Source organism: Lolium rigidum, chromosome 6 (genome assembly GCF_022539505.1).
Source record: "Lolium rigidum isolate FL_2022 chromosome 6, APGP_CSIRO_Lrig_0.1, whole genome shotgun sequence".
In the NCBI taxonomy this organism is placed as follows: domain Eukaryota; kingdom Viridiplantae; phylum Streptophyta; class Magnoliopsida; order Poales; family Poaceae; genus Lolium; species Lolium rigidum.
The window spans coordinates 150,112,202-150,125,430 of NC_061513.1; the positions used below are offsets into that span (position 1 = coordinate 150,112,202).

General features: G+C 46.0%; 1 protein-coding gene across 1 annotated transcript; it reads left to right on the forward strand.

Moving 5' to 3' along the window:
• Positions 1 to 4,081: 4,081 nt before the first annotated feature.
• On the forward strand, positions 4,082 to 11,934 carry LOC124666610 (G-box-binding factor 3-like). Its single transcript, XM_047203950.1, has 13 exons — positions 4,082 to 4,264; positions 5,372 to 5,449; positions 5,744 to 5,788; positions 5,883 to 5,975; positions 6,070 to 6,116; positions 9,531 to 9,567; positions 10,041 to 10,168; positions 10,287 to 10,332; positions 10,419 to 10,467; positions 10,690 to 10,859; positions 11,092 to 11,169; positions 11,395 to 11,520; positions 11,596 to 11,934. Exons 1-13 carry the CDS (start codon positions 4,106 to 4,108, stop codon positions 11,806 to 11,808), a joined length of 1,269 nt encoding a protein of 422 aa, XP_047059906.1. The 5' UTR covers positions 4,082 to 4,105; the 3' UTR covers positions 11,809 to 11,934.
• The last annotated feature ends 1,295 nt before the right edge of the window (positions 11,935 to 13,229 follow it).

Below are 13,229 nucleotides of genomic sequence, written 5' to 3' on the forward strand. Positions count from 1 at the left end.
GCACAGTTTAATAAGGAGAAGCCTAATGGGGGATTTAAAGCCATTGCGGTGTCCAAGGAAATGGTGCTAAAATTATCAAGTTTTACAAAAAGGCGAGGAGACAAGACATCATGGTAAAGGATACGCAACGGTTCCGCCATGACATGACCCGACGAAAGAAAAGCGTAATGATTTTGGAAATGTCATTTCCAAAACCAGGGGGGCATGTGTTATCACCATAATTTGACCGAATCAGGAGGTGGGCCGTAAGGGAGATGGGCTTGGAGATTACACGTGAAGGATCTCTGAAGCGGCCTTGCACGAAGAAGTTGGGCCAGATTGCCCATGTATCTTTAATTACAATAGATTGTATCTAGATTAAAAGTTAGAGTTTATCTCGTGCACGGTTTAGTGCACGCCCACATTAGAAAGTCCATTGGACTATAAATATGTATCTAGGGTTTATGGAATAAACAACAACCAACGTTCAACCACAAACAAATCTCGGCGCATCGCCAACTCCTTCGTCTCGAGGGTTTCTACCGGTAAGCACCATGTTGCCTAGATCGCATCTTGCGATCTAGGCAAGACAAGCCTGCCCACGTTGTTCATGCGTTGCTCGTATCGAAGCCTTTTTGATGGCGAGCAACGTAGTTATCTTAGATATGTTAGGGTTAGCATTGTTCTTCATATTACATGCTGTCGTAGTGCAACCCTTGCATGTCTAGCCGCCCTTACACCTATCTTAGGTGTAGGGGCGGCACCCCGCTTGATCATAGTTTAGTAGATCTGATCCGTTACGGTTGCTCCTTGTTTCATCAAGGATTAGTTTAACATCCGCAATAGTTAGGCCTTACAAAGGGTTGGAGGATCCAGCGGCGTGTAGGGTGGCGTTTGCTAGCCCTAGAAAGGATGTTCCGGGGATCAACCTCGTGTTGGTTTTTAGGCCCTGTCTAGGATCGGCTTACGGTCACCGTGCGCGAGCGCGAGGCCCAATCGTGAGTAGGATGATCCGATTATGCGGTGAAAACCCTAAATCGTCGTATATCTCATTAGCTTTACCTTGATCAAGCAGGACCACCATATATTCGGACACCTCGTCCGAATCATGGGTGGATCGGCTCTTTGAGCCGATTCACAGGATAACCTGAGAGCCGATCGAGGCTCGTATTTAACGTTTACGTGTGTGCCCTGCAGGAAACTAAGCGAGGCATCATCCACACCTTCCTGACCGGTATAGGTCGGTGGCACGCCCTGTGATAAACATCGGACGTGCGACCAGGAGGCTTTGCGGGCCGTCGCTCTGAGGGACTGGGGCCAGCCGCAGCCCTAGTTGTTCCCGGCTCTACCGTGTTGACCGTCTCTGCCCGCCAGGGGGTTTCTGACGTCAACACATTCTGGCACGCCTGGTGGGACACCGAGTAAAGGAGAGCCGATGACGAGACATCGGCTGGTACGAACACGATGCTCGTCCTCCCGACGGAGCCTGGTGCTCCAGGATTACACGAGGGATATTACGAAACCTTCATGGAGCGCTTCGATCTAGCGAGTCGGCCAAGATTATTCTCACCACACGGTCCGCTTGGGTTCAACGGTGATCCAACGAACAGCGGCCATGTCGGCTACACGAATCCCAACGGAACCGGCGTACGAGTACATTCCCTTGGCATAATACAAAGCCGATATCTGCAGTCACCTGACAGATTCGGCTCGGGGAGGCATATGATCGGCGGACGAGACGCATGGGTAAGAAAATGTCAGGAGCCGATGGAAAATCGGCCATAAAAAAAAAAATAGCAAGTACAAATGTAGCAACTACGAGAAAGACCCGATCCAGCGAAACATCATCCGTCTCTCGAAGGCCCTACCGAAGGAACACGCCGAGGGCGAGAACGGCGTCAACACGGATGCGATCCGCCTCGGCAATCTCAGCCTCGGTCATCCTCGTCCTTACCCGTCACCAGGCCTGATTGCTCGGGGTACGGATTTCAGCCGGATCGGTCTTCGAGATCGGGCCGTGAGGCCTCTTGCTTCGTCTTGAGAATGGGCAACAAGGGCTTCCTTGTCTTGGATGAGCTGTTTGGTCACCCTTACCCTCTCTTCAAGATTCTCCAGCTCCTTGCGCAGGGTCTCGAGTTCGGCGCGAGTGGCAGAAGTGTCCGTCTTGGCGTCCAGGGCAGCCTTCTTCTCATTGAGCCGTCGACACTTTTCGGCAATATCGGCTCTCAGCGGAAGTTGGGAGTGGCGAAGAATAATCCTTTGGCGAGCCGATTGCACCCTTGACTTGAAGACCGACAAGGTAACGGCGGGCCGAGCTTCACTTGCGGGGTCATAGGGAGATGAGGCTGGATTTCCTCGAGGATGCCTTTGGCTTCCTCGGAATTTTCAATCAGAGTCTCAGTCGAGGCAGAAAGCAAGTCTTTGAGACGCTGGAGTGGACCACGGACCGTACTAGGGTTCAGCTCTCCCCTTGCCTTGGAAGAAGTTGGTTCGATGGTAACTAGTTTCCATTTGATTCGTTTGAAAACTTGTCTTATTTTGTGGAACTGTAAAGTTTGTTTGTAATAATAACCAAATGTTGGCAAAACTGGTCAAATTCGCCGAATTATGAACGAAATTTAGCATCCAGGGACGTTTTCCTCTAAAAATCGACGAACCCCGGGTATCTACGGGAGAGACGACTAGAACTCCGGCGTCCCCCGGACCATACTTTCGTTCAATCGGCGCTAAATAGCACTGGATTTCGGCGCGAGAGCCCAACGGCTGTAGATGCTCTTACACAAAAGTGTTCTTATATTCTTTTTTCAAACTGAGGGCAAGCAAAGCAAAGGGTCGAATCCAACGCACAGACACCTCGATCATCGACGTCCGCGTGTGCAACGTGTGGAAGGCTGGAAGCTTCGTGCCGTCCTGTCCGTGGTGGGTCCCAGCAGTACCAGACACCATGTCACCCACGTGATTGGTACACCCAGCTGGCCATGGCCGGAGAAAGCCTCCGAGGCCAGAGGGACGCGTAGCTCGGCACAGGCGTCGACGCGTGTATGGGCAATGCGTGGCAGAGTGATGCAGAATTAACAACTCTCTTGGCCAGCCCAGCTCATCCAGATGCCCACCCGCTGCTTGCCCAAACCAATCGAACGTGATGAGAAAATCGTTACGACCAACAGTCGCCACGAAAGCTTTCAGGAACCGCTGCACGTCACCCAGATTCCGCTTGTGTGCTGATACCCGTAAGACTAGTCATAGTGAAGAAACGTAGTGTAGTAACACGCAGCATGTTAATGACTGCTATGTTATTACGCTTCGTAGTGGTTAGAAGCATCTCCACTCGCCTCCCCACAGAAGCCCCACGTCACTTTTTTTCATCCGGACGACGAAAAACGGTCCGGATCCAGCTCCAGGTCCTCGTTTTGGTCCGGGATTTGAGCCTATTTTCGTCCGGACTCCCATGCCATCCTCGGTTTCCTGGGGTCTCCCGAGACTCCGGATGAAGCTAAACCAACCGCCCACGCCCACGTGTCTCCTCTTTCGTCCGGATTCCCCGAGCCATCCTCCCGAGAAACGCCGCTTGGGGAGCACACGACTGGGAAACTACTCCTCCCCACGCCAAATCTTCCTCCAATCCGGACGAAAATTTCGCCGGATTTGGGCGTGGGGAGCGCCAACGAGTGGGGATGCTCTTAGTAACATCAAAGTAGTATCATATATGTCTTCATTAATTAGCTTATAGGCTCATTGTATCTTGGAAAGTGTGATGTTACAGTAGTAACTAGCTATGTTACTCCATCCTCTTCTCTCCTCATTAACTCATTGCCACATAACCAAATTTGCTGAGTTGGACACTTAGTTACTAGTGAAGTTACTCCCACTACGAGTAGTCTAGATCATCGTGCATTTTATTTACTCTTGCAGCGACCCAACCTAGTGAGTAGAGTGGCAGCCAATCAGGGCAGGGCACCTCTGGCCTGTACCCATGCGGATCCAAAAATCTGGCCTTGCCTGGGTGCTCCCCCAGGTATGAGGCGCCGACGCGTGCCCCGGTGACGAGGCAGCCACCTCTCCCTCCCCCTTCCCTCTCCTCCAGGGCTTTGCCCCTCTCCAATCAAACACTTCCCAGCAGAGTCGCATGCGCACGACAGAGAAAGGCACACCAACAACGCCGCTCCCACCTCACTCGGAGCAGCCTCTAGCGCCGCCGCTTCATCACCCGCTCGGCTTCTCCACCACCGCGGCCTGTCCGAATTCTCCGGCCCGGCTACCTCCCCCGCACGCCGGTTCAGTCCAGGTACGTTCGTCCCGTTGCTCCTCACAGGGTACTACTATCACCGTACCGCGGCCATGCCCGCACTCCCCTAGCTAGCTCCCCTGGAATTGCCCGCGCGCATCTCTTACCATTGTGTTATAGCTAGCTGCTGCCTAGCTTCAATCGGATCGCCGGCGAGGGGAGGGTGATGAGAGAGCTCGACCTAACCCTTCGTCCCGTACTGGGTTTATATGCGGGGAAGCATGCTTGTGCAGTTGCGCTTAATTACTCTAAATATGTATATACGTACCAATTCTTCTGGGCATGAAAAGCGCAGATTTTGCAGCACCTACAAGTGGGACGATTGCGAAATGAACGTCTCTGTCGTCCAGGTCGCCCTCGTCGTCTCCACGCGTCACTTTGCCTCTCTGTGTTTTCTGGATGGGCGTAGCTTTCGGCCTATCTAGTCAGCTATCTCTTCGCTGCTGGGATCATCGTCGTGCACCTGAAAAGGATACGGGAGGGAGGGACGATCTGCTGGTCCGGCTTGTCGACTCGCGCCTATAGTGGTTGCCGTGTCGTAATCTTGATTTTATCCGATGGCCGATGCTATTGGTATGACGCAGCAAGACAAGAAAAGTATCCGAAAACTAGATGAAGGTACGTAGTGATTGGTGAATGTGCTCTGACCGAGGGCATGCCACAAATGAAGAGAACATAGCTAAAGGCTACAAATTCAACTGTGAATTCAGACGCCATACTATATTACTATGCAGTTGTGGTGTTTATAGCTTTATCTTTTCTCCATTCCAAACAAGCTAGCCTGACCAAGGATTTGATTTCTCCGGCAAATATGGACTTGCGCAATAAGTTGCTGCCAAGCATATTAACATGCTTTATTCAATTGTTTTGTGCATAAGAAACATAACAGGAGATCTTAGAGTCAGATACTTTTACCTGACGTTGGAGGCCTTAGACCTGTATGAACAGACCATGCTTTATGTCGGCACTACTTTTAAGTTTTAACAGAAACATTAAAATTTTCCGGCCAGAAAGAAACATTAAGTTTTACAAGAGCTCTCTTTTGTAAACTGTATTGTATATTTAAGTAGTCCCAATTCTCAACATCGATACGTACGGTATATGCAGGCATTCATAAAAAGAAACATGGGGCGTGATGAAGCTGTAGTTACACAGAAGACAGGAAAACCACCATCACCTCCCAAGGTAAATTCTAAAATGCATTTTTTTAGCATAATGGTTGCAGAAATTGACTGAACCAGACATTTAGTACTTTCGAACCTATCCAAGGGCGAAGATGGACGGTTGAATGTGTAAATTCTAATGCCATTTTCCCTTTAAAGATCGGCACTGCAGGCAGTAAATATACTTGTATAATCAGTGGATTTGTAGATGTGTAACGCCTAGAATCATTTCTCGATGAACTTATCACTTAGTATAAGGGAGTTGAGTACTTAAAGGTGTGGTGTCTAAGTAGTAACTGTTCACATTCATTCGCAGGATCAGCCAACTCCTTATCCATACTTTGATTGGTCAGCTGTGCAGGTTAGGTGCCTCAGTTTAACATTTCTGCTGATAATTGAAGGTCAGCATTTTCTTGAATAATTCTAACCGACATGAAACATTACAATCCTTGCAGGCATATTATGGCCCAGGGTTCGTGCCGCCAACATATTTTGGCCCTGGACTACCTCCAGGACATGCTCCTCCGCCATATATGTGGGGTCCTCAGGTATTTGTCCTAATCTCCATGTATCAAAGGATGGTCTACATCTTTGATCATTCTAACTTTTGAAGTTCACCCTCTCCGCCTCTCGTCTCTGCAGCCTCTGCCACCATCTGCTTTGGGGAAGCCATATACTGCGATGTACTCGCATCACTACGGGAGAGATGGAGTACGCCGACGGCCGCCAGCCGTCGGCACAGCCCAGAAGGCCGTCGGCACAGGCTGTGCCGACGGTGACCGTCGGCATAGCGGCGTCGGCATAGTTCTGGTCGGGGACTGCCCGATCACCGTCGGCACAGACTGGCCGTCGGCATAGATTGTTGTGCCGACGGTAAAACCGTCGGCATAGTATTTCAAATTTATTTTCGGAAAAAAAATTTAAAAAAAATTTGAAAAAAAAAATTAATTTTTTTTTCACTTTTCTTCTTCTACTTTTTTACTTGTTAATCTTTCACAATCACACTTAGTACACTTAATCTTAGGTCAAATTGCACTTATGGTCACACTTCCCAGTTGGTCACCCATCCTCACACTACTCCCGCCTAGGCACGCTTAACTTCTTGGTTCTCTTCGGATGAGCTTCCCTGAAAGAAATGACACCTTGATGTTAATATTACCATATCTATCATATTAACCCTTTGACCGTGATGTCACACGTCTATATTTTTAAATTCTAAACAATTATTTAAGTAAACAACAATGAATATATATAAATAATAATAATATAGAATTTGAAAAACAATTAAATGATTTTATTTTTTGTTTTTTATTTAATAAGGAATAATTAATATTAGTAAATGCGAATTTGGCAAATAATATGTCTAAATTGATCAGAAAAATGAGAGGAATACAAATATGACATCCATATCATCTTTTGAACCTACAAAGTTAACTTACCCAAAAATCATGAGCATTAGATCAAGTACCTCTAGTTTAAATTTGACTGACTTTATCGAAAATAAGGTGGGAAACGGCCTCGGCATGGCATAGTTTGCCGAAACAAGGTCATATTTGGCACGTGTGTGGGCCCTACGATGGGAAGTAAGACCCCGGACGCGCATTTCAAATCCGATCCACGGTCGGCCATCTTTTCATTTTTAGCGTGCCCAAACGGTTTTTATTTGTGAAGCAGCTACATGGGGCGCATTTTAGTATGAAGTGAAACCTCCGTGCGATGATAGTAGACCACCTACGCACCACCTATCACATGACATGTGCACGCGTTAGCTTTTTGGGAACCCATGCGGCTTCCGGCGGTGTCCCGCCGTATCCGCTGGAAACTGACCGGATTTGAACTAGGGGTCAACTATCCGTCGCTCCAGAAATTCCGGAAAAATTGTTTTTAGCTCAACGACGCATCATTATATGTGCTAATTTTTGTCCGTTTTGTTTGTTCGCGAATGGGTGCACCCGCACGACCGGTACGGCGATACCGCATGTCTCGGGGGTCCTGTTTTGGCTAGATGGCAATTTGAACGAAGTCAAAAAATCCCACAGAGTCGCGTGACGTCATTTTATATGTCATAGTAACTATTCCGTTTATTAAAACTGGGATACGACAATTATTTTGAAAAACCCTTCACGAAAAGGGCTATCACGTCCGGAGTTCTATGGATTTCAAAGGAAATGAGGTGGGAAACGGCCTCGGCATGGCATAGTTTGCCAAAACGAGATAATATTTGGCACGTGTGTGGGCCCTAGGATGGGAAGTAACACCCCGGACGCGCATTTCTAATCCGATCCACGGTCGGCCATCTTTTTATTTTTAGCGTGCCCAAACGGTTTTTATTTGTGAAGCAGCTACATGGGGCGCATTTTAGTATGAAGTGAAACCTCCGTGCGATGATAGTAGACGACCTACGCACCACCTATCAGATGGCATGTGCACGCGTTAGCTTTTTGGGAACCCATGAGACTTCCGGCGGTGTCCCGCCATATCCGCTGGAAACTGACCGGATTTGAACTAGGGGTCAACTATCCGTCGCTCTAGAAATTCTGGAAAAATTGTTTTTAGTTCAACGACGCATCATTATATGTGCTAATTTTTGTCCGTTTAGTTTGTTCGCGAATGGGTGCACCCGCACACCCGGTACGGCGATACCGCATGTCCTGGGGGCCCTGTTTTGGCCAGACGGCTTTTTGAACGAAGTCAAAAAATCCCAAGGAGCCGGGTGGCGTCATTTTATATGTCATAGTAACTATTCCGTTTGTCAAAACTGGGATACGGAAATTATTTTTAAAAACCCTTCATGAAAAGGGCTATCACGCCCGGAGTTCTATGGATTTGAGGTGAAATGAGGTGGGAAATGGCCTCGGTATGGCATAGTTTGCCGAAACGAGATCATATTTGGCACGTGTGTGGGCCCTAGGATGGGAAGCAAGACCCCGGACGCGGATTTCTAATCCGACCTACGGACAACCATCTTTTCATTTTTAGCGTGCCCAAACGGTTTTTATTTGTGAAGCAGCTACATGGGGCGTATTTTAGTATGGCATGAAACCTCCATGCGATGATAGTAGACCACCTACGCACCACCTATCACAAGACATGTGGACTCGTTAGCATTTTGGGAACCCATGCGGCCTCCGGCGGTGTCCCGTCGAATCCGCTGAAGCCTGACCAGATTTGAACTAGGAGTGAACTATCCGTCGCTCCAGAAGTTCCGGAAAAATTGTTTTAAGTTCTACGACGCATCATTATATGTGCTATATTTTGTCCGTTTAGTTTGTTCGTGAATGGGTGCACCCGCACGCCCGGTACGGCGATACCGCATGTCCCGGGGGTCCTGTTTTGGCCAGATGACAATTTGAACGAAGTCCAAAAATCCCACGGAGCCGCGTGACATGTCATAGTAACTATTCCGTTTGTTAAAACTGGGATACGACAATTATTTTAAAAAACCCTCCACGAAGAGGGCTATCCCGTCCGGAGTTCTATGGATTTTAGGGGAAATGAGGTGGGAAACGGTCTCGGCATGGCATAGTTTGACGAAACGAGATCATATTTGGCACGTGTGTGGACCCTAGGATGGGAAGCAAGTCCCCGGACGCGGATTTCTAATCCGACCCACGAGCGACAATTTTTTTATTTTTGGCGTGTGTAAAAGCCATGAAACCTCGAACATTATAGCTCATTTCTAAAAAGATTTGTTTAGGTATTCGAAATATTCCATTTTTTATATTTTTCTATGATAGATCTTGTTTTTCTGCAAAATTTGATATATTATACTTATTTTTCTCAATTAGAATGATTTAGTTATGCTTTTTTGAAGACTGTCGTGCAAAAATAGGAAAAAGCTATGCCGACGGTATAACCGTCGGCACAGGTCTGTAGTAAAAAAAAAAGAAAAAAAATGTTGTGCCGACGGCCAGACTGGTCCTGTGCCGACGGCCAGAACTGTGCCGACGGTGACCGTCGGCACAACCGGCTTGTGCCGACGGCCATTTTAACGCCGACGGCCATCTTTGTCGCCGCGGTCCGGATGCTTCTGTGCCGACGGCCCCGATATTTGGCCGTCGGCACACACGGCGGCCGTCGGCACATCTGTGCTCTCCCGTAGTGCATGGTGGAGGTTTCTCGCATCCCTTTGTGCCCCTAGTAAGCATTGGATTTTTTTTCACTTATGTCTAGTCTCGCCCTTTGGTATTATGCTACTACAGTTAGTTTTCAGAAAAAAAAAGTAAGTGTAAGGCATGGAAACTTATTTAGGAGAAGACCTAGTAACTAGCTACTGCAGTCTAGAAGTAATTACAATATTACTGAAATCCCCACCCTTGCTTGAAAGATATCTCAACATGAAAGTCATGTTGTATATGTATACTGCATGTGGTGGTGACTTTATTAATTTAAAGTCGGGCTCAGCTTGAGCCTTCGTTCTAAAAAAAATGTATACTGCATGTCTTCTAAGTTTGATCAGATCATGATAGACTTGTTTTTTCTTCATTCTTGAGTCCTGGATTTTTGAAATTCTGTTTCACTTGTGTGTAAATCTTATACTGTATCACAGATATTTTTCTCATTTTTTTCATTTTAAAACAGTTTTCTGACAGTTTATTTTATGTTGTATTAAGATGGTGAACCCATTGAGCGCCGAGCCTGCAAAATCTGTAAACAGCAACGCGAACAGTCGAAATATGATACTGAAGGAAGTTGATGGGACTGCTATGTCTACTGGCAGTACAGATAGTGATAAAACAAGGTAATACTGGATTTCATTACATGTATTTTCCAATCGATAATTTAACTGTTCTGTTCCGCCATGCATGTGTTGTTTTTCAGTAAGCTGAATGCCTTAGCATCTTATTCTGCCAATGCAGTGGGGATTGCAGCCTAGGAGGATCCAGTGACGGAAACAACCAAAAGGTATTGTTCTGTGATTAACGTTTCGATGATATCTCAATGAGCAGATAGTTACCATGTGAAGGTGTTTGTCTTCATTCATTGTTTAGGCAAGTGGAACTCCCAAGAAAAGGCGCGTAGATAACAGGCATATATCAGGTATTCAACTCAAACACTCCTGTACTGACCATGTAATAATACAATCATCTGGTACCTACTACATTGCCAATGATGCGCGCTCATTTCAATTGTCTCAGCGCAGCGGCATGAACTTTATGCTCATAGAATTTTCTTGTTATTTTGTAACCTATAATTTTTTAATTCTACACCTACAATAATTCAAGTTTGCAGATAACAAAAAGGCTTCACGTTATTTTGTAGGAATAGAAACTTGTCGGTCTTCAGCAGCTAATGATATAGCAGGGGAACCAGGAAGACTGGCAACTCTGCCAAATCTACGCATTCCAGATAGATCAATCAAACCGAATGCATGCTCTGGTAGTGACTTCGGTGTTATTGGCACACCAATATCAGCTGAATCTCCAGACCAGGTATGACTGCTCTAGTTTTTAGTTTTTATTTGTTTGAAGCGTTAGTAAATCGTGGACTTAACTGGTGTTGTTAACCTCTCCCGTGTTTCTTTAAATGATGTTACTACTACCTGTTCACTGGTGCATACTTCAGATGGCTATTTCTGTTTCGTGGGATCAATTCTCCTCAAATTGCCTGAAACACTTACAAGTTACATAATAACTCTAAATCTAATCCTTCTTGAATTGGCAGGATGGCAGAGAATCTAAGCGTGAACGCAGGAAACAATCAAATAGGGATTCTGCACGACGTTCAAGGCTGAGGAAGCAGGTATACTAACGCACTTGTATGTTACGGTGTAACTATGTTGTCAGTTGTCTTACCTTCAAATGACCCGTGGTGTCTCGATGCATTGGGCTCATTGTGTTCCTCTTCAGTAAAAAGATCTGCATTTATAGATGAAACCGGAAGCTCAACTGGAACATATACATTCTGCTCGTAAAAAACGAGGACACTCTTTCCTGATATGACAATTTTACTTATTTGTTTTTTCAGGCTGAGACTGAGGAACTGGCTAAAAAAGTAGAGTTACTAACGGCAGAGAACACATCCCTTAGACGTGAAATAAACAGGCTAACAGAAAGCTCCAAGAAGCTCAGTTCAGAAAACTCTGCTCTAATGGTACTTCATGTTTTGATGATGTGATTACTGAACTATCAAATGCCTCAGTTTCCTGAAACCCTTACTGTATCGCAGGTGAAACTAACGGACGCCACGCCAGATCAAAGGCAGGAGTATCCAGACCAAACGACCGAACAACCAGCTCGAGCTGTCAAAAATTTCATGCCAATGATCGACACCACCACCCCATCAAGGAGTAGCAGGCACATGGCTATGGGACATGGCGCTCCCAAGCTTCGTCAACTGCTTGGTTCTGGCCTGGCAGCCGATGCCGTAGCTGCACGCTGATCTGGCGTCCTTCCGTCGTGCTCGGACGCATGCATGTGGCGCGGTGATTTTTGTAAACACAAGCTGCTCGTTGGATCAAACTAGGCACGATCGATCTGATCGCTGTACATCTGTAAATTAATCGCCTTTGAGTTGAGATGGACTTCCAACCATTCGGCCGAGATATTTTTCGAAGGAACCCGCACCAACATATAGTTGTATCTTATATGGCCCTATCTATTTGTTTTCTGAGTACTTCTGCGCTAATACTGTATACCTGTATCAGTTTCTCTGTTCATTGCGGGGCTCTTTTAAACGAGAAAGCTGTCAACTCCCAGCTGTAATACACATGTGAAATTGGAAAAAATTCAATTGTAATTCATGTGAAACTTTTATTGCAACTCATGTTCAACTTCTAGACCAATATGAAACTGGAAAACTCCTAGACCAACATGAATCGTGAGTAAATCTACTCTTCTCATGTGCATGATACGTGTAAAATGAAAAGGATAATTAGTTGCAACTCATGCGCAACCCTAATACCGTCAAAATTAAGGGCAGGCCTCAAATCGGGCCCATGAAGAGGCTTGTGCACCTTGGAGCGCGGAGTGAAGCATAAGACCTTGAAGGGTGTGTGCTTTGGTGCCCTTACCCTTAAGTCGTCAACGGTGTGCGAAAGGGATTTGAACCTCCTTATAGGAGGTTTGAAGAAATTAGAGACACCAAAGCTAAAGAACAGATTTCTTGAACCACGCCAACTTGATTCAATTTTAAGCAGTAGAAAAGTGGTTATTGGTAGGTGAGTGTGTAGTGGAATAGCTAGAGGGCATATGGTAAAAGATACAAATATATGTTTTATGGGTTATTTGTGGTGCGTCCTACGCCGAACTCACACAATGTAGGGAAAACACATCTGAAATCAGTTGGTCATGGGTCCTTACTATTTTATTCTCGAACCGACCCACCAGTGTAAATGGTCTTACAATGTAATTTGTGTAAATGGATCACTGAGATCACTACAAGGCCGATGTGGAAGATGATCAAAACTTCTTGTAGCTAATTGGGTGGTTGTTTGGGGCAAGTGAAGAATGCTCCTCCTAGTTTTGCCACCATCGAAGATTATGTGAATTTGTTGTTTATGTTAACTAGTCTCATTTTTTGTGTGAATGTGTCTCATATGGGTCAGCACAAACTTTTTTTTTGGATTTTTTAAATGTAGGACTACATTGCACAAGAAAGGTATGTCAAATGAAGCTAGTGGTGAACTTACCTCACACCGACACACCGCACACTTGGAACCACTTTGTCTATAACCATTAAAATTAGAAACTTACGACATGAGAGTTGTGTGGAACTACAAAATGAAGCTAGTGGTTGAAGGAAATTTCAAACGATCCACCACGCATGATGAGTTTGACAAAATTAGTATTAGAAAACTAAAA